We start from the raw sequence: 27555 nt of genomic DNA on the forward strand, positions 1-27555 counted from the left end.
TGGACGAAGGAGGCAACGTCCTGAACATGTTCACAGCAAACTGGAGGAAGAGAGGAGAGAAGGCACTGGTAAGAGAGGAGAGAAAACTGAGTTTGATTTAATACTAAACCATAGGCACACTTTTCTATAGACATCTGTATCGACTTTCAACAGTTTCTAATCTGTGCAATCTATGAGCCAGACCCTTCAAAGAAGTAGCATGCAGGCTGAGTCACTACGGGAATGTGTGTATTGTTCTACTGTGACTGTATATATTGTGTTCTTTAGAAGTCTGTGTTGTGGTTTAGTGTGACTGTGTGTTGTGTTCTTTAGGAGTGTGTGTTGTGGTTTGGTGTGACTGTGTGTTGTGTTCTTTACAAGTGTGTCATGTGCTACAGTGAGGGCTCGCCAGTGTAGTCTTCTTTCTGTCCAGCATAATCAACTGACCTGTAGGAGCTATTCTCAGACACCCAGGCTGGCCTGGGCTGCCTGCAGGTGTCCTGGGACACACTGATCTCTTGTCTCAGCCTAGCTTCTGAGAATTGTCAGAGTTGATTATCCTAATAGTACTTATATGTCATGTTATGCCAGGTTGCTTTGCGATGTCTTGTCCTAAGAATTTCAGTGCCCAGTCTGACCATGTGTTGGTCTGTGCATCTGACAATAATAGACTTGAATTTGAACTAAGATCTCCCACATATGTGTCCCAGTCACTATGAAAGCTTTGATGGAGATCTTTAGAGAAAATTGTTTTTTTAATGTAGGTACATCTAGTTTTAATCTAAACCAAAGCCTCAGCCTGCTATTAGACCTACTTATAGACCATGTCTGTCCCCATATCAACCGGCCCTCCTTGCCTATCTTCCTAGCACAATTCACCCTCTAATCCTAGCCTAACACTGCTCCATTCTAGCCCCAAACCCAGTCTCAACCTTATCCGGCCCTGTGCGGTGCCACTGAGGCCCCAGTCTGTTGGGTACTGACCATGTGCACCACCTCTGGGTAGATGGGCTCTGTGATGACGTTCCTGTTGTGGGTGATGTACTCCACCATCTCGCTCAGCGCCGCCCGCTTCACCTCCTTCCATTTCAGATCGCTCAGAGGGTCGGACAGGAAGTCGAAGAGGACACAGCACTGACGGAGTTTCTGAATAAACAGCTTCTCTTGCTCTGCAGGGGCCACATCTGGGGGATTGGAGAGGCAAACGAAAGAGGAACACCAGTGAGTTAAGCAGGGACTCTGGGAGCTCTGAGGTCTTTTTTTCTGGACAACTGAAGTAAAAAGAGGGTTTTGATTCCACACACATATCCAAGACACGTATTCAAAACTGTGGGCCCGCACTGTTCCTTGGTTCTCTGCTACTACTAGTTCTAGTAACAGAACGCGTTGTCTAAGAAACCCTGAGAAACACTCCCTCACATACACACTCATGCAGACACACATTTACTCACACACACTCATACACACACACTCACTCACTCACTCACTCACTCACTCACACACACACACACATATACATACACCTACATACTCACTCATACACACACACTCACTCACACATACATAAATACATACACACAAACAAATGTATGCACACATTCTTACACACATATAGTTTCAACAACACATCAACAAGAAGTACTACAAACAAATGAACATGACAGCAACCGTTAATCTTATGTGTCAATGTGGCACAGTTCTCACACACACACACACACACCACACACACACATAGTGCTGTGATGGCACATGGTGCCAGCATGACAGCAGAGGGTGGCACATAAACAGCATTGGGCATATTCTTGTCTGCAAGTCTTTTTTTCAACAGGCTCAGGTGGGGGTGAGGGGAGAAAAAGGGAGGGTTTCGGAGAGGGGAGGGTAGGAGGGTGCGTCTGTCTAATCAACATGTGCTCACTTCTCCGTCTCTGTTGCTAGGCGACAGCCCTTGCCCTGCCCCTTGAAGTGTCCAGTAACCATTCACCAGGTGAGACGGTGGCCTTAAAGGGCAAGTCAACAAGGCAGACACACACCCATCCGGGAGAGCTGAGAGGTGGACTGGAGAGACTTAAGAGTTGTGTACTAACTATAGAGGATGCCAGGAATAGTGGTAGTAATACACATTGATGCTTAAGTTAAGGCTGTTGATGTAAGGCATGCATGTTGAGGTTAGGTTGCAATGTTTCATTGGCAGTATTCAATAGCTAGTATTCCTAAAATGTGGCTTTACTGGTTGTTGGTAACTGGTATAGGTGAAGGTCATGTGAACTACCCTACCTGCCTGCTGCCAGTCAGCATCTATGACACACAGGCCTAAATCAGGGTTTAACACACTTCCTCTCTCCTTCTCTCTCTCTCCCTCCGTCTCTCTTTCTGTGTCTCTCTCCCTCCGTCTCTCTCTGTCAAACTGTCAGTAACGCTCATGCGCTCCCTGGCGCTATTTCTCTATCTTTATCTCTTTCCTTTCAGCCCGAGGCCTGTAGATGATAGAAATAGATAGTACTAGATGTCCCCCTCCACATCCTCACCACTCAGCAGGGGAGGGAGGTTGAATCTCCTGACACCAACATCCACTGAAGACAAATTAGATGGCAGAGTTCATGTACTAAACCAGACTGAACCATGAAACAGAATGTCACGAGCACCATCTTTGTTGTGGTTCTTTTTCTTCTCTCATGAGAACAGTAAGGGCTTGGCCAGGACAGATGGCTGAAGATACCGGCATATAGGTATTTGCTACAATTACACTAAAACAGTTCTAACTGTAACATAGCCCTGTGATTTGTGGTATTAGAATTTGGTTATTACATAATTGAAGAACTGTAGACTGAGTGAACTGTCTAAAGGGATATTGGATCACAATGATGATGCCCTTTACAGCATAACAAGACAAGATATCTGACTAAATCTAATAATGGAGGTTAAAGTAATTTAAGTATGATGACCATGCAGACCATACAGATAAGCTAACATATTATATTAAAAAAGCCATGTTTGGTTTTACTTGGTCAATTTGCATGGTTGGCATATTGTGGAGCACAGACAGCAGTGTTGTCACCCTGGTGTGCTCTGGGACTGCAGCACCTGGCCTCATGTCACTCCTCACACAAAGACACCCAAACGCCAGGGACACTGAACTCAGACATGTGAAAACACACACAGAACACACGTCTGGAAGTGTGACGGTGGGCCCAGATCTAGAACTCTTGGAGCTTGTGGGACAAAGAAAGAGAGCGAGAGAGACAGAGAGACAGAGAGAGGGAGTGGAAAAGAGAGTAAGAGAGAGAGAGGCTGCTCAACCCTGACCATGCCACAGTAGATTGGTGTTGTTACATAACCTCGCACTGATAAAGTTTCTGTACACACGTAAAATACCCCCACTGGGTTTCTCTGTATACAGATGCAAATGCAAGCACTCCTTTTTTTAGGACAATTGAGGGCCTGGACTGAACTATTACTGATGGACATGAGTGAAGAACATTGAAAAGGAAACTAGCTGGTGGGGAATAGAGAGGGCTGAGGCTGGCTAAGGCACTCAGACTCTGATGAACTGGAGTATTCCACATACCTTTGGCCAACTAGAACAGAGAGTGGGAGGGCAAGACAGTGAGAGAATGAGAGAAAAGACAGACATAGACAGAAAGGTGGAGAGAGAGAGATAGATAGATAGATAGAGAGAGAGAGAGAGAGAGAGAGAGAGAGAGAGAGAGAGAGAGAGAGAGAGAGAGAGAGAGAAAGAGAGAGAGAGCAAGGATTTAAGGAAAGACAGTGGGAAAACGCAAACTGAGCTATCTCTAATTGCAAAACGAGGAAAAAACTATGATGACACACACACACATGCACACCAAACACACAGAAAACAACACACAGATACATAGAGAGGTAGAGAAAAAGAGAAAACCCTTCCCTAGGCTATGACCTCACTTCCTCCTCCATCAGCAGGCTGGTGGGGGGATGGGCAGAGAGAGAGAGAGAGAGAGAGAGAGAGAGAGAGAGAGAGAGAGAGAGAGAGAGAGAGCTGGTCTGTAAAACCTGCTATTCTGCAGCTCTCTCTCTCCCTGGAAACCTGGCTCCCTGTCCAAGAGAACCACACTCATCTGCTCCATATCAATCCAAGTGGGTCCCTCTCCGAACAACCCATCAGCAGATACAAAGACCGGCAGCTTATCTCCATTTGAGCAGAGCAGACCGGTAGAGAGGAGCGTCTCTGTCACAGCTCCCCCAGATTCCCCGGCTCCAGCCCAGGACACAGGAACAATGGTCTCTCTACATACCTCTGAAGTGCATGAGGGCCACGGGCTGGAAAGGCCCATTGGAGTTGGGAGCGTCCACCACCATCCTGTCACCAGCCTTACTGCATGTCAACATCTAACCTCCAGCAGGCAGGCGAGCCTCTAGGGCCAGCAGGCAGACTCCATTTTAGCACAAAGCAGACGAGAAAATGAAGCTCCGCTGGAGGGAACGGACTGGGCAGTGACGTCAACAGGAAGGGAGACAGCCGATTGGCTGAGCAAGCACACACGGGGAGGGCTGCAAGAGGAGGGGGGGAGGGGATTGGACAAGAGCAGCAGGGGGTGGGACTAGCTGTGGAATTTGGCCCTGTGACGCTGGGGGAGGAGTATAGCCTCAGCCTCTGGTCTCAGATCAGATCTTGCTCTCCCATACACAGCCCCAGACTACAGGGGCCTGTGATATATCTGACCCAGGACTAGGGTTAGGGCCCAGCCTACCCTCTGTAACTAATACATCACAGCACAAGACTGGGCCAAAGTTGCAATCATTCTCCACTGGTGGATGAAAATACACATAAAGAATGAGCTTGCAATTAACATACCATAATTATGTACTTACAAAAAATTGATAGTGTATGTTTATACAAATATATATTGGCAATTTCATTTTGGGACATCTAGACTGTTTGTTGGAAGACTAACTAACAACAATCCAGACCAGCATACATAATTAGAAATTATGGGAATTTACGAACAGTTATCAGGAAATTAGTAAGAAACACAAATGTACATAATTAAATCCCCGCCCACTCATCCACATTCCCCATCACACACATTTCACTCCACTTTTCTCTTGCTAACCCATCACTGTTTATTTTACACAAACAACAATGCCCTACAAGATACTGTTTACCGTATTTCCTCTTTGAATGTTGAAGCAACTTCCTCTTACAAATATTCATCTCATTTACAAGAAATCATATTGACCACACCACAAACCCACAACGCCAAACCAGAAAGTCAAATGTATGTGGGGTAATATTAAAAGGAGGAATCAAGAAATCAAAAGCAATGTCAATTAGCAGTAAAGCAGACCCATATTAGGAGTCTCACAACTGTGTCCCCCTCACACACAAACACACAGCATACACACACCCAAACCCTAAGGCCAGACCTTTCTGGACAGCTGGGCATCTCGCTAATTCCTCCAGACCCTTTCTCTCTTCTTCTCTCGATTTTCCTTTCCTTTATTATAATCCATTATTTTTTTGCCTGTTTCTTACAGGCCTCTATCCCTTCTCTGGTCTCAATTCACCTGGTCTCTCTTTAACCATTCTCTCAGGCCTCACAAGGCAATTTCTCTATCATGCATGGTCTCTTTGGCATCTTTCAAGCCCCCTCTTGCCAGAAGTTTGTCCTCTCCCTTTTTTTGGTTTCTCTAATTTCTCTCTCTGAATGACACTTTCCTATTCCACAGCTGTAGCACATTCCAACTCGATAGCAACCAGAAGGAGAGCCTTGTGGGAAGGTTCTTCTAAGACTCTTTACTATTGGTCAGGACAGGTTTGAAGTATTAATGGCAAATGAGGCACAGAGAGAAGAATCAAATATCCTCCTGTTTGAATCGTTTCTGATGAACAGGCCGCTAAATTCTTCTTGAGAAGCTTACTATCGACACTTTTCCCTTTCTGCCAAAACATGTGATCATAAATCATATAAAGGCTATTGGTATCATTAAATGAGGACATCATCATAGCTTCAGTGCTACGACTGATATACAGTTTTGAGTGACGAGAAAGGACAGGGAGGGCATGGGTAGTTAGCCTTTTAGCCACTAGATGGCACTACAGTTCACAGATACAGTGCTCAGTAGCACAGGCTGGTCATACATTTAGGAGGAGAAAATCACCTGATTCAAGAAATGCTCCAACAGCAATTATGCTTGTTTTGTTAGCTTGTTAGACACTGCCTTCACTAGGCCTATAGATTTTCAGCAACAGTTTGTGGATGAATGTTATTTGAAGATAAATATATATTAGAACTGCTGCAGTGTCATTTCCCAAACCAATACAAAATACTGCTGGGCAGCTTTCGTGAAGGTCATATGCCTGAACTGGGATTATTCTTCACTGGATGTGTTTCCGGGTTACATCAGTGGCCTGGGGCATCACAACCCAATTCTAGGACTGTCCTAAATAGCCAACTGCTAACAATAACACCCCCAGTGCCCAAATCCATTCATGTGTGTCTCAGCGTTCACAACTTCCTCACCTCACCTCACTGTGCCTCTCCACTCAGGCTGCCAAAGACAGCTAGACAGAATCAGCAGATTTACCACGCCTCTTTTGAGATACCCGCCGATTCTGCTAAGTGGGTGAATATGTAACAAGCAGACACTCACAGCCACATCCTATGAGACTCTATGTAGGACTCCATAAGTAGGCCCAGGTCAGACCAGTGTGCTGCAGTGTAGAATAGCCTTCTGGAACCTACTTAGCCCTGTACTTGTCTGTAATGCAGCATGTAAACAAAGAAGTCATTAAAGATTCATGTGAACGAGAAAACCTCAACTCTGTCTCATCTTTTATCGCATCACGCAGAGTAAAAACAAAAGCAACCATTGTGTCTATCTGTCTCTCAAGTTAGAGAGATGAACAGCAAGGCTACACATTACCATTACTACTGCAGGTGGAAAGAAAAAACATGATCTCGTTGTGACGCAAACCCCAACAACAAACAGTGGGTCGATCGCTGTCTCTTTCTCTCTCACTGTCTCTTTCCCTCTCGACGTCTCTTCCTCTCGACCTTCTTTTCGAGTCAGTCTTATCTTACACAGGTAAGCCCTTGGCAGGAAATATCTGGTTCCTTCAGATCCAGTTGACTGGATGTGAGCCGCGGTATAAGAAACGTGCAGCCATGCATCCGTCCTGCTATCAATAATACAGTCCGACCGGGCCAGTAGCTTCCACAGTCCGTCAAGAGAATCCCCTCAGGTTGTGAATAGTTGATGTGAAGATGTGACCCCGCCCCCTAAAGTTTTTTTAAAGTCACATAGGTCCTTGTGCTAGCAATACTTAAAGGCAGGTGGATAGACAAAAAATAAATGCAGAAGGGACCCGATGCTCTACGTATTGTTCCCAACTCCTGATTTGGACATACAGTATTAGGATCTGAGCACGAGATGCAGATGTTCTTACAGATTGACCTTTTAGGGGCACCCTGATGCTGTCCATTCAGTCGTGAGGGACACTAGTGAACAGGGTATGATGAGAAGATAGTTGCTGTTGTGAAACGGGCGTGCAGCTTACTGTGGCTGTGAGATCCCGTTTACTGTACTGTTTCGGATTGTTTTGATTGAGTGGTGTGTGTTGTTGATGAATGTGTACCTGCAAGAGCAGCCAGGTTCTGTAGCTCCCTGTTCTGGCTGAGTGGGAAACAGGACGCACTCAGCCTCCTGTCCTTCTTTAGGGCTGAATGGGAGCCCGGCGGTTTCACCCTCAGAAGCTGGGCCGTGGGGGGCACCTTCTTACTGGAGCCCTGAGGAAACAAGAGTCGCAGAGAAAAGGTTCCCGTTACGCCAGGAGGCAGTTCCTGGCCTGAGGAAGCCAAGGATCACAATTACCCAAATGAGCGGCAAGCAGAAGAGCTAGGGAGGGGGGTCAGGGAGATGTGGTTAAGGGTCATGTTCCTTTCCGAATCAGATCAGGTGATTCCCTGGGAGGGAACCTGAACCCTGGCTTGTTACTTTATCTGTTGACAGGCGATGTGACAGAGTTCTCTGTCAGAGAATTCTGATAGGAACTGATAGAGCTATCCATGGACAGACAGCTGTTATGTAAGCTGGTATCAGTATCTCCACTAACTATCAAATGTACAGTAAAGACTGGCACATGGCAGACATTAGAGGCCAACTTCTAGTCAATGTCAGACAGATGACTGAGCTAAACAGTGATCAGATTATATTATTTGGAGGGAACAGCCTCCAGGTATACAGGCTACACTGGGGATAGAGTGCAGATCCTGTGCATTGGCTTACATGCAGAGGAACACTGAGAGTGGTTTTGGCAGATATAGACGAACAGTAGATAAACCAGTGTACAGTGACTGTCGTTGAGCATACCATTAAACATTAGATCTGTAAGAGAGAGAGAGAGAGAGAGAGAGAGAGAGAGAGAGAGAGAGAGAGAGAGAGAGGGGAGAGAGACTGTCTGTCTGTCCTTAGCTATTATGGTCAGATGCTAAAGCTAAAGAGGATCTAAAGGCCAAAAGAAGATTCCTGAACGCTGACATCTTTCATTAAGCCTTCTTGCCTTTTCCCACTAACCCCAATTAACCTGCGATAGAGCTGCCTATTTCCTGTCACAGCTCACACAGAGTCCAATAAACACAGACTTCTCTAACCCTAACATTAACAAATAAATTAAAATTAAAACCTCACACCCTGGGAAATAATATTTTGACCAACACACCCAACCATCACTTGAGATGATAAGATGTTGGTATCTTTGTTTTTACAGCAAAAAAAGAAAAGAAAATAAGTCCTGAGACTGAACCAATGCATTCAGAAAATAATTGCTGTTCTACTTACTGCCTTTTTAAACGCCCTGCCTTAACTATAGAGGGGTAAAGATTAAAGGAAAATTGTCAGCATCTGTCTGACCTCATCCTACCTCTTGGTCATTTGACTGTCCGTTTTTGCCTCCAGATCTGCTTGATTTACCGTGCTTGGAAGATTCCTAAAAACAAAAAGAAAGACAGCAAGAAAGAAAGAGAAAGAAAGAAGGAAATAAGGAAAAAGACAGATACATAATTTTATAATATAAGTTACAACAACAATTTAATCTCAAATGTAGTCCATAGAAACTTTACCTTGTCTTTTTTCCCCTTGTGCGGCATTTTCAGTGAGGATTCCCCACGTCTTCCGCGGGAACTCCAGTTGAGGTCTCTCCACTCTGTCTGTAGGGACGCAGACAGCACACGCACAGAACTGTTCTCAGACTGATCATGTGACAGACACACACAAACGCACACACTCATCCTTCTTCGCAGTTCGCAGTGAAGCGTAATCTGAAAGTGTCCGTCAGTTACAGTTTTGGCTATAAACTTTTGCCTCTGTATTGACCACGCAGTACGACGCTGATAACTTATATCTCAGAGGAAGTAACAATATAGCACATATTTTCATTTTGAAGTAGTGATCGATTGGCAGCAAAAGTGCCCAGGGGTATCAGTCACAACCACCTATAAATGTTGCCCCCCCAGTGGCTAAAACAAGCCAAGTATTTCAGTATGACGTACTTTTTTGTGTAGCTAGCTCTATTGATTTACAAGAATAAAAAGTAGCCTACTGAAAGTTATTCGAAAAACAAGTCTATAAAGAAACATTACAGAAATTGTTCTGGGACAACTCCGTATCCACCCGATAATGACAGACCATCTGAACTGCATTGTGGGCAGTGTAGTATTTTCACTTGAGCGTTCCGTCTTTTCTGTCTCGGGAATGCCCGAGCGTTAGAAAACTACAAGTTCCAACATGCCTTGCTTGCATTTATGGGCTGTGGCTTTTGACCATTGCTTTTGACAGAACTTGCATCCGCATCGCATCACCGGCGGCACTGACACATCACTATTGGGTGCGCAAGCAACCAGACACCTCGTTTCTTTGTTCACTGTCCAGTCTACGACCGATTGTTGTTCACACTCTCGGAAAATGTCCGACAGCGGCGGAGGAGACGATAGCTCTGGCACCATGGAGGTGTCTGCAGCCGTGCAGACGGTTGCCGATACTTCTGTGTTGCAGAAGCATATTCGTAAACTTGTCCCTTTGCTCCTGGAAGATGGCGGCGAGGCTCCGGCCTCCCTGGAAACCGCCCTGGAGGAGAAGAGCTCTGTGGAGCAGATGAGAAAATTCTTATCAGATCCTCAAATTCAGACCATTCTAGTTGAGAGAAGCACACTTAAAGGTCAGTGTCAACACTAGCAAGGTACTTAACTTTGAGAAAACGATGAATTTGTTAGCTAGCTAGCCTAACGTTTGGAGGCACTAACACGCTGGGCCGGCTCACTAATCAGACTAGTTAAGATAGCTAACCAAACGAATCAGTTAGCACGGAAGTTGGTGATTGTTGTTAGTCTGTTTGTTACGTCTTGCGTATAAAGTAAATAGTCCTTTCTTGTTAAGTGGCTTGTTTTCTTTTTTTAAAGTTAGTCAGCTAGTATAATGTACTATTAGCTAAGTAGTTAAACAACAAATACTAACGGAGAGCACAAGACTTTTAGAACAGAGTAAGAGTTTTCTAGCTAGGTTGAATGCCTCGGTAGTCGTATCGTATCCCAGTTTTTGAATCATGTGAATATCATGCTGTTAATTAAACCTTTGTTATTCTCTGGTGTAGCCTTTCCTCCGGCACGGTGACTAGCTGAATGGATTGCCTTTTGTTTATTTACACTGGGTTTGCATGATTTCAGAGATGAACTGCACAGTCAGGGTACTTGCGCCAGCTAGTTAAACTTAAAACGGTCAAGTGTGGCCTGTGCAGGCAATGCGGCAGTGGAGGGATTGGTCAGCTGATGTTGATCAGCCGCACCAATGACATCATCTGGCAGGGAGGGGCAGAATCATCTCCTGGAAGGCCCTGTCAGGCACTTAGAGGCCTAATAATAATACAGTAGATGATTAATACTGTGTCCAACTTGATAATTATTGGTTCATTTACATTTAGTCATTTAGCAGACGCTCTTATCCAGAGCGACTTAAAGTAAGTACAGGGACATTCCCCGAGGCAAGTAGGGTGAAGTGCCTTACACGTCATTTGTCACGACCAGGAATCGAACTGGCAACCTTCGGATTACTAGCCCGATTCCCTAACCGCTCAGCCACCTGACTCCCTATTCAACTCAAGTTCTGTCGCCTTTATTTGCCTGTGTGCAGCTTCATGTTTCTGTATCTGTCTTTCAGAGGATGTGGGGGATGAAGGTGAGGAGGAGAAGGAGTGCATCTCCTACAACATTAACATCGACATCCACTATGGCCTCAAGTCCAACAGGTAGACAATCATTGCGTCATTCACAAACCAACAAAGCCATGTCATCCATGTTGAGATTGGATTTCACGCGTACTCGATTGCACGTAAATAAATAAATATAATGTGTTTTTGCCTCGTCAGACATCGTACAAGCAGTGACACAGCAGATTGTAAATGACGATGCGGAATGTTTGATTCTTCCTCAGCCTGGCCTTCATCAAGCGGACGGGGGTGATTGATGCTGACAAGCCCATCTCCACCCAGGTGCGCGTGCTGACCCTGAGTGAAGACTCTCCCTACGAGACCTTGCATTCCTTCATCAGCAATGCTGTCGCACCCTTCTTCAAGTCCTATATTCGTGAGTCTGGCAAGGCCGACAGGTATGACTGGCATATAATCAATTCAATCAATTATGTCTGGAACACTTAGTATTCAGTCTTATTCATTTCTTTTACAGATATTTTTTAATTTATTTTTTACTGATGCTGTGTCTGTGTGTCTTAGGGATGGGGACAAGATGGCTCCCTCGGTGGAAAAGAAGATTGCAGAGCTGGAGATGGGTCTCCTTCACCTGCAGCAGAACATTGAGATCCCAGAGATCAGTCTTCTGATCCACCCCATCATTACCAACATCGCCAAGCAGAGCTATGAGCGTGGAGACAAACCCAAGGTCCAAGACTTTGGCGACAAGGTGGAGGACCCCACCTTCCTGAACCAGCTGCAGTCTGGCGTTAACCGCTGGATTAGGGAGATCCAGAAGGTACAGAACCAAAGAGAGTGTGTGTTGAGAGAGCTCTTTAGTATTAGACTTTTAAATTGTATTTATACATTCTGCTTTTTCAACTTTTTTCAAATTAATATACGTATATGTTCATTGTATGCACCTTCCTGCCACAGTAAATTCTGTGTTTGTGTTAACTTACATGGCAATAAAAAACGATTCTGAGTCGTGGAGAGTTTTTGTGTCTGTTTTGCATCATCCTCATTTTTGTGTTCCACCCTCAGGTGACAAAGCTGGACCGTGACCCTGCCTCAGGCACGGCCCTGCAGGAGATCAGCTTCTGGCTGAACTTGGAGCGTGCTCTGAACCGCATCCAGGAGAAGAGGGAGAGCCCGGAGGTTCTGCTGACCCTAGATATCCTCAAACACGGCAAACGCTTCCACGCCACCGTCAGCTTCGACACTGACACTGGTGAGCATGCGACGCTTTCTCACACGCTCGCAGAGATGCACGCATGGTCGTACACATAACACACGTGATCAAGAATGACTCTGCTGCCTAACTATTTGTCATGCGTAAACTAAAGTGTTTCATAATGATGTGTCTCCCCTACCCTGTCAGGTCTGAAGCAAGCAGTGGAGACTGTCAACGATTATAACCCCTTGATGAAGGACTTTCCCCTCAACGACCTGCTCTCTGCTACCGAACTGGACAAGATCCGCCAGGCGCTGGTGGCCATCTTTACCCACCTGAGGAAGATCCGTAATACCAAGTACCCCATCCAGAGGGCGCTGCGTCTGGTGGAGGCCATATCCAGGGACCTCAGCTCTCAGTTGCTCAAGGTTCTGGGGACCAGGAAACTCATGCACGTGGCCTACGAGGAGTTTGAGAAGGTGGGTGAGCTGCGCTATCAGCCGAAAGGCCAAGTGTCAGCACTTTGTACCTGGTAACTCTGCTTTGCGAACTCTCCCCTGCCTGTGAATGTGGCTAACCTCTCTCTGTCTCTCTCTCTCTCCTTCTCAGGTGATGGTAGCGTGCTTTGAAGTGTTCCAGACCTGGGAGGATGAGTACGAGAAGCTGCAGGTGCTGCTGAGGGACATTGTCAAGAGGAAGAGGGAGGAGAACCTGAAAATGGTCTGGCGCCTCAGCCCCGCCCACAGGAAGCTGCAGGCGCGCCTGGATCACATGAGACGTTTCCGCAGGCAGCATGAGCAGCTGAGAGCCGTCATTGTGCGCGTGCTCCGCCCCCAGGTCAGAAACACACACACACACACACACAGCCTTATTCAATCCTTATCTCTTCGTTCTTATCTGAGCCAGCATCAGATCTGGACCTACAGTGTTGACTCATAGTAACAAAGCATTAAGCCTCCTCATTTTGCCACTGTGTTGTACCTTCATGTCTGACCGTAGTCCATTACTGATATCGTTCCTCCTCTTGTTCCTTCTTTTCCTACCCCATCTGTCTCACCTCCCTCTCCCCCAGGTGTCGGCTGTTCCCCAGCACACCCCCGGAGAGCCGGTTGAAGCTCCAGACCTGAAGGTCACGGAGGTCCTCTTTGACGCAGCAGACGCCAATGCCATCGAAGAGGTGAACCTGGCGTACGAGAACGTGAAGGAGGTGGACGGCCTGGACGTGTCCAAGGAGGGAGTGGAGGCCTGGGAGGCCGCCATGAAGCGCTACGACGAGCGCATCGACCGCGTGGAGACCCGCATCACCGCCCGTCTGCGCGACCAGCTGGGCACGGCCAAGAACGCCAACGAGATGTTCCGCATCTTCTCCCGCTTCAACGCGCTGTTCGTCCGTCCGCACATCCGGGGCGCCATCCGCGAGTACCAAACTCAGCTGATCCAGCGCGTCAAGGACGACATCGAGTCGCTCCATGACAAGTTCAAGGTCCAGTACCCCCAGAGCCAGTCCTGTAAGATGAGCCACGTCCGTGACTTGCCGCCCGTGTCCGGCTCCATCATCTGGGCCAAGCAGATCGACCGCCAGCTGACTGCCTACATGAAGCGTGTGGAGGACGTGCTGGGGAAAGGCTGGGAGAACCACGTGGAGGGCCTGAAACTGAAGCAGGATGGAGACAGCTTCAGAGCCAAGCTCAACACCCAGGAGATCTTCGACGACTGGGCCCGCAAGGTGCAGCAGCGCAACCTGGGGGTGTCGGGACGCATCTTCACCATCGAGAGCAGCCGGGCCCGCGGCCGCACCGGAAACATGCTCAAGTTGAAGGTCAACTTCCTGCCGGAGATCATCACGCTGTCGAAGGAAGTGCGGAACCTGAAGTGGCTGAGCTTCCGGGTGCCCCTCGCCATCGTCAACAAGGCCCACCAGGCCAACCAGCTCTACCCCTTTGCCATCTCTCTCATAGAGAGCGTGCGCACGTACGAGCGCACGTGCGAGAAGGTCGAGGAGCGCATCTCCATCTCTCTGCTGGTGGCCGGGCTGAAGAAGGAGGTCCAGGCGCTGGTTACCGAAGGCATCGCTTTGGTCTGGGAGTCCTACAAGCTGGACCCCTACGTCCAGAGGCTGGCTGAGACCGTCTTCAACTTCCAGGAGAAGGTTGGGAACTCTTAAGGCGTAACGATCAACCAGTCAAAAGAATGTCTAAATCATATTCTGATCTCTTGTTCTAACTGTGCTCTTTTCTGTTTTGTTCTAGGTGGATGACCTTCTGCTGATTGAGGAGAAGATTGACCTTGAGGTCAGATCTCTGGACACTTGCATGTACGAACACAAGACCTTCTCAGAGATTCTGAACCGTGTCCAGAAGGCTGTGGATGACCTCAATCTTCACTCATATTCCAATCTGCCCATCTGGGTCAACAAGTTAGACATTGAGGTCTGTATTTAGAAACAACATTTGCACGTATCCCCCTACACAATGGGGTTGATATGAAAAATAGATTAGTGTTGTCAATTACAGATGGAGAGTATTGTATGAGTAGGTGTGAGGCTTTTATTTAAGTAAAAGATTGACCCGTGTCTTTTATCCTGTCTAGATCGAGCGTATCCTGGGAGTGCGTCTGCAGGCTGGTCTGAGGGCGTGGACGCAGGTGCTGCGGGGCCAGATGGAGGACAAGGCTGATGTGGACATGGACACCGAGGCTCCGCAAGTCAGCCACAAGCCCGGGGGAGAGCCTAAGATCAAGGTAGGCCTGGATGGAGATCCTGATCGAGGCCGGTGTTGAATGTCACAACGATCACTGTTTTTTTCTTCCCACCTGATTGGAATGAGGTCATTGTTGTTGTTGTGTGTCTGGTTCTAACCTCCCAGCCCCTCAGTGTGACTGGGTTTTAACTCTGAGGTTTCCCCCCTGTCTGTAGAACGTGGTCCACGAGCTGCGCATCACCAACCAGGTGATCTACCTGAACCCTCCCATCGAGGACTGTCGCTACAAGCTCTACCAGGAGATGTTTGCCTGGAAGATGGTGATCCTGTCTCTGCCTCGCATCCAGAGCCAGAGATACCAGGTATGATGCTGTGCAGCTGACAGACACACAGCCTTCACATTGAACCACATGAGAAAGCTATCTTTTTCTGCTACCACAAGTCCCCTAAACGGTCTTTAGGAAATTAGACAAAACATTTGGTGGCAGTGTTGACATCTGAACCTGCTGGCCTGGACTACTTTGGAATGATCGAGTAGATGGTTAACCGCTGCAGCGCTTGTTTCGACCAGGTGGGTGTCCACTACGAGCTGTCTGAGGAGGAGAGGTTCTACAGGAACGCTCTGACCAGGATGCCTGATGGTCCGGCGGCTCTGGAGGAGGCGTATAACTCTGTCAAAGACAACGTCAACGAGGTGGAGCAGTATGTCAAGGTAAGGTCCTGTAGGCCTGCACAGGTTACTAGACACAGAGTAAAGATAGATGAAACAAGGCAAGACTGGAGCTCCAATCACCTAGGTCTGTGTGCTGGTCGAGGACAATATTGTATGGGCTCCTGTATCTGAAAGTCAGCGTATACCTGAGATACTGGGGGATGTGTATTTGTATAAAGGAGTGTTTGTTTTCTATGTGTAACATGTTCCTCCCTCCTGTGCTCCTCCAGGTCTGGCTGCAGTACCAGTGCCTGTGGGACATGCAGGCTGAGAACATCTACAACCGCCTGGGGGAGGACCTGACCAAGTGGCAGGCTCTGCTGGTGCAGATCCGCAAGGCCCGTGGGACCTTTGACAACGCTGAGACTCGCAAGGAGTTTGGCCCTGTAGTCATTGACTACGGCAAGGTAACATCCTGAACTTCCTCTCCACTACTTCAAAAACACTCTCCTCCTTTACCTCCTCTTCCTGTCCTGTATTTCCTTCTTCTCACCCATGTTTGTGTGTGTGTTTCCAGGTCCAGTCCAAGGTGAACTTGAAGTACGACTCGTGGCACAAGGAAGTCCTCAGCCGTTTTGGTCAGATGCTGGGACAGAACATGCAGGACTTCCACTCACAGATCTCCAAGGTAACCAGCCTTGGAAGAAAAGTTTCCAATGATTCTAAATGTGATGATATGTTTCAACCGCCTTGTGTTTAAACGTGTTGAACCACTGGTGTATGCATTTCATATTATTATGGTCTATCGTTCCGCAGTCGTCCTTAAGTCTGTGTTCAACTGTCCCAGACATCTTTTTCATCGTGACGCCGTTCATTTCGAGCCCTGCACATGGGACAATGACACAATATCTGAATACAGGACTGCAAGTGTGTTATGGTCCCGAAATGATGTATTTCTCTGGTCTCATCTTTTCCCTGTTTTTGTCTGCCTTCCATTAGTCCCGTCAAGAGCTGGAGCAACACTCTGTGGACACGGCCAGCACCTCAGACGCCGTCACCTTCATCACCTACGTCCAGACTCTCAAACGCAAGATCAAGCAGTTTGAGAAGAATGTGGATGTGAGTGCTGTACACAAACATGCTTATGTCCACCCCAAATGCACCGGGGATGTACCCTGCATTGTCCAATAACTATGTTCTCCCTTATTCTTATACTTATTGTTATTTTTTTAAATATTTTATTTTATATTTAAATAGTTTTATTCTTAGATTGTTTAGTTCTTAGGAATAGTTAAACTTCTGTACCTTTACTTAATTTAAGATTCGTATATGTTTAGTGTTTTGCACCTCCCTGCCACAGTAAATTCCATGTTTGTATAACATACATGGCGAATAAACCAGAAAATTCTGATTCTGATGTTTTTGACAAACTGGGGGTTTCTATTCATCTGCAGCTGTTCCGTAACGGCCAACGCCTGCTGGAGAAGCAGCGCTTCCAGTTCCCGCCGTCCTGGCTCTACATTGACAACATTGAGGGCGAATGGGGCGCCTTCAGTGACATCATGAAGAGGAAGGACACTGCGATCCAGCAGCAGGTCGCCAACCTGCAGATGAAGATCGTCCAGGAAGACCGCGCTGTTGAGAATCGCACCACCGATCTGCTCACCGACTGGGAGAAGACCAAACCAGTTGCTGTAAGAGAGACAGAGCCCGTATAGGCCCGTCACCCGCCTGATTGTGTAACCACTTAATTCATGACGTTTACGTGAGCATTAACTGTTATTTGCCCTCCCATCCACTAGGGGAGCCTGCGTCCAGAGGAGGCCCTCCAGTCCCTGACGATCTACGAGGGGAAGTTTGGTCGTCTGAAGGATGACCGGGAGAAGTGTGCCCGCGCCAAGGAGGCCCTGGAGCTCACGGACACCGGTCTGCTCAGTGGCAGCGAGGAGAGGGTGCAGGTAAGCTCACAACACTCACACACAGACATGTTCCTAGAGGGTGCAGGTAAGCTCACAACACTCACACACAGACATGTTCCTAGAGGGTGCAGGTATGCTCACAACACTCACACACAGACGTGTTCCTAGAGAGTGCAGGTATGCTCACAACACTCACACACAGACGTGTTCTTAGAGGGCGCAGGAATGGTTAGCACATCTCCAGAGGCCTGACGTCTGGTGTGTGTTTCTCTCTTATCCTGTAGGTGGCGCTAGAGGAACTGCAGGACCTGAAGGGGGTGTGGTCCGAGCTGTCGAAGGTGTGGGAGCAGATCGACCAGATGAAGGAGCAGACCTGGGTGTCTGTCCAGCCTCGCAAGGTACAACACACTTCAGCCGGCTGACGCATCAACCAAGCCCCCGGCCGGTTCTTTCGTTCTGTCAGGCTGTTTAGAGTTGTCTAGGGTCTGAGTGTGTGTCTGGTTGCAGCTGCGTCAGAGTCTGGACGGCCTGCTGAACCAGCTGAAGAACTTCCCAGCCAGGCTGAGGCAGTACGCCTCCTACGAGTACGTTCAGAGGCTCCTCAAGGGATACATGAAGGTGAGACTCGCTCTCTCGCCATGGCTCTCCTTTCCCCCTCAGGAACATACAGTATAAAGCCATGGAAAGGTCTTGCAACGCAACCCCCACTAGACATCACTTTTTTTCCCCACAACCGGATATTTAATCTGCTCACCCGTGTTGCCCTGTCCTCCCGTGCCTCAGATCAACATGCTGGTGATCGAGCTGAAGTCCGAGGCCCTGAAGGACCGCCACTGGAAGCAGCTGATGAAGCGTCTGCACGTGAACTGGGTGCTCTCCGAGCTGACCCTGGGCCAGGTCTGGGATATAGACCTGCAGAAGAACGAGATGGTGGTGAAGGACGTTCTGCTGGTGGCCCAGGGAGAGATGGCCCTGGAGGAGTTCCTTAAGCAGGTGAACGTTTAAAACACCTACGCCACCTGTAGGAGCACTCGATGCAGGTGATGCAGGTACAGACACAAAGACCGCATCCTGACGGTGTCTGTGCTCTCCATTGTTCCGTAGATCCGCGAGGTGTGGAACTCGTACGAGCTGGACCTGGTCAACTACCAGAACAAGTGCCGTCTGATCCGTGGCTGGGACGACCTCTTCAACAAGGTCAAGGAGCACATCAACAGCGTGTCTGCCATGAAGCTGTCGCCTTACTACAAGGTAGGTTTGACCACACGCACAGTACTACACACATCTGGAGTGCACACACACACACGCACTGCTTGACACTGTATCACCACCAGACGAGGACCACAGTAACCCAAACCCTCTCGTCTGTCCTCAGGTGTTTGAGGAGGACGCTCTGAGCTGGGAGGACAAGCTGAACCGAATCATGGCTTTGTTCGACGTGTGGATCGACGTGCAGCGTCGCTGGGTCTACCTGGAGGGAATCTTCACCGGCAGCGCCGACATCAAACATCTGCTGCCTGTCGAGACCCAGAGGTTCTCGAGGTGAGAGGTGGAACCTGAGTCTTAAAACGAGACTCCTTCTTCAACTGTTATACTAACACAGTGGTTGGGTAGGAAATGGCTTCCTTGAGTAACAGGAAACTACCTGGCATGGAATGCATTCGTTTCATTTAATCTCCCCCCGGCCCCCCTTCTGCTCTGCAGCATCAGCACAGAGTTCCTGGCTCTGATGAAGAAGGTGACCAAGTCTCCGCTGGTGATGGACGTGTTGAACATCCAGGGGGTTCAGAGATCGCTGGAGAGGCTGGCCGACCTGCTGGGCAAGATCCAGAAGGCCTTGGGAGAGTACCTGGAGAGAGAGAGGTCTTCCTTCCCCAGGTAACACACACGCACACACACCTGGAGAAAAAGGTCCTTTACCTGATAAGACACACACACACACACACCTATCTAACATGGCAATAATCTGTTAATCCCTCCCTTCACTTCTCCTCTCCAGGTTCTACTTCGTGGGAGACGAGGACCTGTTAGAAATCATCGGCAACAGCAAGAACGTGCCCAAGCTTCAGAAGCACTTCAAGAAGATGTTCGCCGGCGTCTCGTCCATCCTGCTGAACGAGGACAACACTGTGGTTCTGGGCATCTCATCTCGTGAGGGCGAGGAGATCCTGTACAAGACCCCAGTCTCCATCACGGAACATCCCAAGATCAACGAGTGGCTGACCCTGGTGGAGAAGGAGATGAGGGTGACACTGGCCAAATTGCTGGCAGAGTCCGTCACTGAGGTGACAGCCTTCAACAAGGGAACCATCGACCTGGCAGCCTACATCAACTGGATTGACCGCTACCAGGTAATATCAGCTAGTTCTGTCTAATGTTTGGATGTAGTATAAACAGCCTTGTCTGTACTTGCTCGGTGAACCAACCGTGTTAAGAATTTAGTTAAGCGGCGCAATATGGATTTTGAACACCTTTCCATTCTGGATCCACCTTTTTAATAACATTTGCGTCCTCTCGGTCTAACCTCCTCCTCGCTCCCCCCCCCCCCCCCCCCCCCACCCAGGCTCAGCTGGTGGTGCTGTCGGCCCAGATCGCCTGGTCCGAGAACGTGGAGGCCGCCTTGACCACCATCTCCGGGGGCAGCGACATGAGCCCCATGGAGGTAGTGCAGAGCAACGTGAAGGCGACCCTGAACGTGCTGGCCGACACGGTGCTGATGGAGCAGCCTCCTCTCCGCAGGAGGAAGCTGGAACACCTGGTACGCTGGAAGGACCTTCTCTCTCTCTGGGTTTCAGGTACAGAGTTTGACTGTCGTCCTGACCGTGTTCCTCCCCCCCTGCCAGATCACAGAGCTGGTGCACCAGAGGGATGTGACCCGGGCTCTGATCAAGAACAATATCGACCAGCCCAAGTCCTTTGAGTGGCTCAGCCAGATGCGCTTCTACTTCGACCCCAAGCAGACCGACGTCCTGCAGCAGCTCTCCATCCAGATGGCCAACGCCAAGTTCAACTACGGCTTCGAGTACCTGGGGGTGCAGGACAAGCTGGTCCAGACCCCCCTGACCGACCGCTGTTACCTGACCATGACCCAGGCTCTGGAGGCTCGTCTCGGGGGCTCCCCGTTCGGTAAAGAACAGGAACTACACAGAGAGAGACACGCACAGAAGATTTTGACTCGTCTCTACTAAATGTTTTGCTGGTGTTGATGTTGACTTGTTGTCGTTGCTGCGCAGGGCCGGCTGGTACCGGGAAGACCGAGTCTGTGAAGGCATTGGGCCACCAGCTGGGTCGCTTTGTCCTGGTCTTCAACTGTGATGAGACCTTTGACTTCCAGGTACACACCCCAGCAAAACATATGTATCCGTACATGGCTGAAACTATCAAGAAACTCCAGAAGCACTGACACACACACACACACACACATGCAGTGCTGTGGTGTACACATGCTGAATACCGAAAAAAACGTTGAAATAGTATGAAGTGTTGAGTTGTGTTCCGGTCCTCCTGGGGCGCAGGCGATGGGTCGTATCTTCGTGGGGCTGTGCCAGGTGGGCGCCTGGGGCTGCTTCGACGAGTTCAATCGTCTGGAGGAGCGGATGCTGTCGGCCGTGTCCCAGCAGGTCCAGTACATCCAGGTGGCCTTGAGGGAGCACAGCAACCTCAACAGAGACCGCAGTACGTGCTCCCACACAACATGGTGTATATACCCTTTCTGGGATACACACTTCCTTGGTCACAACCCTAAGATTAACCCTGAGCAGCAACCTGACATCTTGTTTGCCTACCCCCCCCCCCCCCCCCCCCCCACCTAGGCGCACCCATCACCTGTGAGCTGCTGAACAAGCAGGTGAAGGTGAGTCCAGACATGGCCATCTTCATCACCATGAACCCTGGCTACGCCGGCCGCTCCAACCTGCCCGACAACTTGAAGAAGCTCTTCAGGAGTCTGGCCATGACGAAGCCCGACCGCCAGCTCATCGCCCAGGTCATGCTCTACTCCCAGGGCTTCCGCACCGCCGAGATACTCGCCAAGAAGATCGTGCCCTTCTTCAAGTACGTCTGGCCAGATAGATACACAGGAAGCATACGTTTGGGGCTTTGAAAAATGAGTTTGAGGGGTTCATAACGCTCATTAATCATTCTGCATAGTTTAATGTCTGAGTTAAACTGGATGATCGGCTCACCTTTATTCACGCCATCATTCAGTCACAACGTATCGTTGAGAGTCACCTCTCCCCTATCTTACCCATCAGGCTGTGTGACGAGCAGCTGTCGTCTCAGAGCCACTACGACTTTGGCCTGCGAGCCCTGAAGAGCGTGCTGGTGAGCGCCGGCAACGTGAAGCGTGAGCGCATCCAGAAGATCAAAAGGGAGAAGCGCGAGCGGGGGGAGAACGTCGATGAAAACGAGATTGCAGAGAACCTGCCGGAACAGGAGGTAAGGGAACCAGTGCATAACTGAAGAACATGTATAGCACAGAATTCAGGCAAGTGTAAAAAAAAAAGAAAAATGAAAGCCTTGCTAACAGATAACCTAGGGTCGCACGTGTATGTTTCAGAACCGTATGGATCATGTAGGGTAGCGCATGATCCGATTGCTACTTCCTCCAGACTCCCAGTTACACTAACACCAACCCCCATCCTCCTCCTCTCCAGATCCTGATCCAGAGTGTGTGTGAGACCATGGTGCCCAAGCTGGTGGCGGAGGACATCCCCCTGCTGTTCTCCCTGCTGTCGGACGTGTTCCCCGGGGTGCAGTACATGCGTGGGGAGATGACGGCGCTGAGGGAGGAGCTGAAGAAGGTGTGCGCTGAGATGTACATGACCTACGGAGACGGGGACGACGTGGGCAGCATGTGGGTTGAGAAGGTACGTCCTCATCGCTTTCATCCAAAGGGACATGCGAGTGACCGGCCACAGATGGAGGAAACACCGTAACGCACAAGACAAATGGTATAAACGTGGTATAAACAACATGTAAGCAATATAGAAAGAGAAAAAAAAAAGCGACGGCTACAGCAGTGATCTTCGGTATAAGGAAGAGTAGCAAGGATCAGAAGTGCATCGTTATAACTGTATTTCGATGGTCTGAGAAAAGGAACAGTCTGTATTTAGTAGCAAGAACTCCTCTTCTTCGGTGCTTTCCTCCTGCCGTCTTGTAATCCCTGTATTTCCTTCCCCTCCCAGGTGCTACAGCTGTACCAGATCACTCAGATCAACCACGGTCTGATGATGGTGGGCCCGTCTGGCAGTGGTAAGACCATGGCCTGGCGTGTGCTGCTGAAGGCGCTGGAGAGGCTGGAGGGCTTGGAGGGGGTCGCACATATCATCGACCCCAAGGCCATCAGCAAGGACCACCTGTATGGAACCCTGGACCCCAACACTCGCGAGTGGACCGACGGACTCTTCACACACATCCTCAGGAAGTACGAACAGTCACACGCACGTTATACACGTCCTCAGGAAGTACGAACAGTCACACGCACGTTATACACGTCCTCAGGAAGTACGAACAGTCACACGCACGTTATACACGTCCTCAGGAAGTACAAACAGTCACACGCACGTTATACACGTCCTCAGGAAGTACGAACAGTCACACGCACGTTATACACGTCCTCAGGAAGTACGAACAGTCACACGCACGTTATACACGTCCTCAGGAAGTACGAACAGTCACTCGCACGTTATACACATCCTCAGGAAGTACGAACAGTCACACGCACGTTATACACGTCCAGTGTTTCCCACAGAATGTGATTATATTTGTGGCGGTAGGCAGGGGCGGAGCCAGACGTTGTAAAAAATAAATCAATGTATGGGAAACACTGACGTCATACACACATGACACGTCATACATCTTACACCCTAGTCTTAACCCACATCATACACCCTAGTCTTAACCCACATCATACACCCTAGTCTTAACCCATGCATGTAGGAAGTGAGAGCACACACGTCCGGAAGGTTCTTCTCCTAATTGCTCCGTGCCCTCCAGGATCATTGACAACGTGCGTGGCGAGCTGCAGAAGCGTCAGTGGATCATCTTCGACGGAGACGTGGATCCTGAATGGGTGGAGAACCTCAACTCTGTTCTGGACGACAACAAGCTGCTCACCCTTCCCAACGGAGAGCGCCTCAGCCTGCCGCCCAACGTACGACCACCGTCACCACGGCAACGCCCTTTATCTCTTCACGGACACGCGCCACGCTGTCCCAGACGACACAACATGCATGCTCGACTTCTGCGTCCATTTAAAGTCCAAAATGTTTTTTTTTTGCCGTGTTTCTCCAGGTGCGTGTCATGTTCGAGGTGCAGGACCTGAAGTATGCCACCCTGGCCACCGTGTCACGTTGCGGCATGGTCTGGTTCAGCGAGGACGTCCTCAGCACCGACATGGTCTTCAACCACTTCCTGGCTCGCCTTCGCAGCATCCCATTGGACGAGGGAGAGGATGAGGCCGGCCGCATGAGGAAGGGGACGGAGGACGAGGGAGACGAGGCCGCCTCCCCCATGCTGCAGGTGGGTCTTGTGACCTCTAACCTTCTGGTCCATCCTCCTCTCTGATTGGATAGCTGTCCAGCTTTAGAATCCCGCCTTTCAAGAACAGTTGGCATGTTGGAATACTCAAAGCTAAGAACTACAGAAGTTCTCAACGATCTCAACTTCTGTCTCAGCATCTGAACCTGACTAGAGCTGTTTTGAGGGGACAAAAAAATCTCTATTTTGTCTGATCTCTGCCTTTCAGATCCAACGGGACTCGGCGGCCATCTTGCAGCCCTACTTCACCTCCACCGGCCTGGTCATCAAGGCCCTGGAGCACGCCTCCAAGATGGAGCACATTATGGACTTCACGCGGCTGCGCTGCATGGGCTCGCTGTTCTCCATGCTGCACCAGGCCTGCAGGAACGTAGCCCTCTACAACAACAACCACCCCGATTTCCCCATGCCCATAGACCAGCTGGAGAGATACATGCAGGTCAGACACACACACACACACACACACAGATCCCAGGTGACCCATTCCTCTACTGACCGTCTCCACACACGCACGCAGATCCTAGTTGACCCTCCTCTCCCGTCTCCAGAGGTATCTCATCTACGCCGTGCTCTGGTCCTTCTCTGGCGACGGACGTCTGAAAATGAGGGCGGAGCTTGGCGAATACATCCGACGCATCACCACGGTGCCCCTCCCCTCAGCACCCAACGTGCCAATCATCGACTATGAGGTAAGTCCCGCCTCTCCGCACCAGGCATGTCACTACATGTCGCTTGAGAACACCCAGGAACGTCTGTAGACAGAATAAAGAAATGTGAAGAAAAAAAACAATGACTAATGTTCATCCTCTCACCTTTCCCTCCTCTTCCTTCCAGGTGTGCATCTCTGGCGAGTGGCAGTCCTGGCAGGGCAAGGTGCCCCAGATTGAGGTGGAGACTCACAAGGTGGCGTCCCCCGACGTGGTGGTGCCCACGCTGGACACGGTTCGCCACGAGGCCCTGCTCTACACCTGGCTGGCCGAGCACAAGCCCCTGGTGCTGTGTGGACCTCCCGGCTCCGGCAAGACCATGACCCTCTTCAGCGCTCTCCGAGCCCTGCCTGATATGGAGGTGAGGGTGGCCTGATAAACACACTGCTGTCAGTGGGGGGATTCTGGGGCAAGTACAGGGTCTGAATAACTCGTTTTAATCCCTACTTATCTATTCTCCTCAGGTGGTGGGTCTGAACTTCTCCAGCGCCACCACCCCGGAGCTGCTGCTGAAGACCTTTGACCACTACTGTGAGTACCGCCGCACGCCCAACGGGGTGGTGCTGGCCCCCGTCCAGCTGGGAAAGTGGCTGGTGCTGTTCTGCGACGAGATCAACCTGCCCGACATGGACAAGTACGGAACCCAGAGGGTCATCTCCTTCCTGCGACAGGTGAGAGGGACCACAGCACAGACGACATGCACGACACGCAAACAGTCAGCCTGAATACGGGACATGTTCATCTGCAGTCAGATGCTCTACCACTGAGCTATGTCAGCCTGTGTTTTTGCGTAGTCCTGTCATTCCTGAGTAGTCCTGTCATTCCTGAGTAGTCCTGTCATTCCTGAGTAGTCCTGTCATTCCTGAGTAGTCCTGTCATTCCTGAGTAGTCCTGTCATTCCTGAGTAGTCCTGTCATTCCTGAGTAGTCCTGTCATTCCTGAGTAGTCCTGTCATTCCAAGTGTGTGTGTTGGTTCTGAGCCTCCGTCTGTGTGTGTGTAGATGGTGGAGCATGGTGGGTTCTACCGGACCTCAGACCAGACCTGGGTGAAACTGGAGAGGATCCAGTTTGTTGGAGCCTGTAACCCCCCTACCGACCCGGGCAGAAAGCCCCTCACACACAGGTACCAACACCTCCGTGGAACCCCCCACCCACCGCTGCTCCAAAAGATCACAATCCAGTAACAACCCTGTCTGAATCTGGTTCTGACACTGCTATGGCGTTGTTGTTCTTCTTAGGTTCCTGCGCCACGTTCCGGTGGTGTATGTGGACTACCCCGGCCCCGCCTCCCTCACCCAGATCTACGGAACGTTCAACCGCGCCATGCTTCGCCTCATCCCGTCACTCCGCACCTACGCCGAGCCGCTCACCGCCGCCATGGTGGAGTTCTACACCATGTCTCAGGTACGACCAGAACACCCTTTAACCCTCGTGCTGCCTTCGGGTCACATGACCCAAAGGTTCATAACGAACCATCGTTGTGTTTACCCAATTTTACCCAATACAAAAACAAATTAAAATAATTTTCTTTTAACCTTTGCAATGTGGGGGGTCTGAGACAGCCCAACGGTTAAAAGAAAATGCTTCACTTTGTCTTTGTATGCGGTAAATCTGTCGCAATACGACGGTGGGTCACAATGACTGATGGGTCAGAATGACCCGAAGATAACACAAGGGTTAATACATGAACACTGCACTGGTTCCACACACTCGTGCACACACACTTTCAAGTTTTGGCCTTTCCCCTCTGCACCCACACCAAGCTGTTACCATGGGGAATCCTGACACACAGGACTCTCGGGGTGTCCTAACCCTAAGTCTCATCTCTCTCTGTTCTCTCTCTCCAGGAGCGTTTCACCCAGGACACCCAGCCCCACTACATCTACTCCCCCAGAGAGATGACCCGCTGGGTCAGGGGCATCTTCGAGGCCCTGCGGCCCCTGGAGACGCTGCCTGTGGAGGGCCTGATCCGCATCTGGGCCCACGAGGCCCTCCGACTGTTCCAGGACAGGTGGGCAAGGGGGGGAGAGAGAGCGGAGGAAGGGTGGAGAAAGAGGGAGGGATGGGCCCTCGTTTGAGTTGGTGTATGGTGTTTGAGGCCTGCTGTTGCGCCCGCAGACTGGTGGAGGACGAGGAGAGGAGGTGGACTGACGAAAACATCGACATGGTGGCTCTCAAACACTTCCCCAACATCGACAAGGAGAAGGGGCTCAACAGACCCATCCTCTACAGCAACTGGCTGTCTAAGGTCTGACGCCATGGCTGCTTTATCATAGCCTACTGCGTGCATTGTACTGTGCATTTGATCGTGTGCGGGCTGTGTTGTTTGCGATGGCTCACGGTGTCTCCCCTGTGCAGGACTACATCCCAGTGGAGCAGGAGGAGCTCAGGGACTATGTGAAGGCCAGGCTGAAGGTCTTCTACGAGGAGGAGCTGGACGTTCCTCTGGTGCTCTTCAACGAGGTGCTGGATCACGTCCTCAGAATCGACAGGTGAACAAGGACCACTGGGCTTCTTCTACTCGTCCGACTCGCCCTCGCGATGTGTTTATCCAGTGACAAACAAAAACGAGAGTGGTTTCAACCTTCCTGTGAGGGGGGAAAAAATAGCAATTTTTTCTTGGGTGCAAGCCTTAGCAAACCTGGTGGTTGTACTGTAGAGCTCCCAGCC

The 27555-nt window shown here is 49.8% G+C and overlaps 2 protein-coding genes across 5 annotated transcripts in view; one reads left to right on the plus strand and one right to left on the minus strand.

Moving 5' to 3' along the window:
• ppp2r5ca (protein phosphatase 2, regulatory subunit B', gamma a) overlaps window positions 1-9949 on the minus strand; it is a 17106-nt gene extending 7157 nt beyond the window's left edge. For 2 of the 4 annotated variants that reach the window (XM_062468662.1, XM_062468661.1), the window contains exons 1-6: window positions 9862-9949; window positions 9078-9164; window positions 8879-8944; window positions 7595-7745; window positions 964-1163; window positions 1-40 (exon numbers count right to left, since the gene is read on the minus strand). The exon at window positions 1-40 is cut by the window's left edge and continues 71 nt beyond it. In XM_062468662.1, coding sequence (XP_062324646.1) covers window positions 1-40; window positions 964-1163; window positions 7595-7745; window positions 8879-8944; window positions 9078-9104 — 484 coding nt within the window. In that variant the 5' untranslated portion in view covers window positions 9105-9164; window positions 9862-9949. Of the gene's footprint in view, window positions 41-963; window positions 1164-4250; window positions 4427-7594; window positions 7746-8878; window positions 8945-9077; window positions 9165-9861 lie in introns of those variants that run through there. The other 2 variants (XM_062468663.1, XM_062468664.1) reach the window with 2 other exon arrangements.
• Window positions 9919-27555, plus strand: part of dync1h1 (dynein, cytoplasmic 1, heavy chain 1) — a 30267-nt gene continuing 12630 nt past the window's right edge. The window contains exons 1-43 of the mRNA XM_062468656.1: window positions 9919-10171; window positions 11167-11254; window positions 11440-11613; window positions 11738-11993; window positions 12239-12425; window positions 12576-12847; window positions 12978-13205; window positions 13441-14517; window positions 14618-14797; window positions 14958-15107; window positions 15283-15429; window positions 15639-15779; window positions 16010-16186; window positions 16297-16407; window positions 16719-16838; window positions 17174-17413; window positions 17522-17677; window positions 17923-18036; window positions 18146-18256; window positions 18422-18631; window positions 18743-18889; window positions 19014-19180; window positions 19343-19516; window positions 19638-19989; window positions 20202-20396; window positions 20482-20764; window positions 20872-20972; window positions 21154-21313; window positions 21451-21691; window positions 21892-22075; window positions 22294-22506; window positions 22825-23063; window positions 23636-23792; window positions 23933-24160; window positions 24387-24617; window positions 24727-24867; window positions 25013-25246; window positions 25350-25556; window positions 25887-26008; window positions 26124-26289; window positions 26733-26896; window positions 27004-27133; window positions 27244-27377. Coding sequence (XP_062324640.1) covers window positions 9919-10171; window positions 11167-11254; window positions 11440-11613; window positions 11738-11993; window positions 12239-12425; window positions 12576-12847; window positions 12978-13205; window positions 13441-14517; window positions 14618-14797; window positions 14958-15107; window positions 15283-15429; window positions 15639-15779; window positions 16010-16186; window positions 16297-16407; window positions 16719-16838; window positions 17174-17413; window positions 17522-17677; window positions 17923-18036; window positions 18146-18256; window positions 18422-18631; window positions 18743-18889; window positions 19014-19180; window positions 19343-19516; window positions 19638-19989; window positions 20202-20396; window positions 20482-20764; window positions 20872-20972; window positions 21154-21313; window positions 21451-21691; window positions 21892-22075; window positions 22294-22506; window positions 22825-23063; window positions 23636-23792; window positions 23933-24160; window positions 24387-24617; window positions 24727-24867; window positions 25013-25246; window positions 25350-25556; window positions 25887-26008; window positions 26124-26289; window positions 26733-26896; window positions 27004-27133; window positions 27244-27377 — 8762 coding nt within the window. The remainder of the gene's footprint in view (window positions 10172-11166; window positions 11255-11439; window positions 11614-11737; window positions 11994-12238; window positions 12426-12575; window positions 12848-12977; window positions 13206-13440; window positions 14518-14617; window positions 14798-14957; window positions 15108-15282; window positions 15430-15638; window positions 15780-16009; window positions 16187-16296; window positions 16408-16718; window positions 16839-17173; window positions 17414-17521; window positions 17678-17922; window positions 18037-18145; window positions 18257-18421; window positions 18632-18742; window positions 18890-19013; window positions 19181-19342; window positions 19517-19637; window positions 19990-20201; window positions 20397-20481; window positions 20765-20871; window positions 20973-21153; window positions 21314-21450; window positions 21692-21891; window positions 22076-22293; window positions 22507-22824; window positions 23064-23635; window positions 23793-23932; window positions 24161-24386; window positions 24618-24726; window positions 24868-25012; window positions 25247-25349; window positions 25557-25886; window positions 26009-26123; window positions 26290-26732; window positions 26897-27003; window positions 27134-27243; window positions 27378-27555) is intronic.

The sequence above is a fragment of the Osmerus eperlanus genome, chromosome 9 (assembly GCF_963692335.1).
Source record: "Osmerus eperlanus chromosome 9, fOsmEpe2.1, whole genome shotgun sequence".
Taxonomy (NCBI): Eukaryota; Metazoa; Chordata; class Actinopteri; order Osmeriformes; family Osmeridae; genus Osmerus; species Osmerus eperlanus.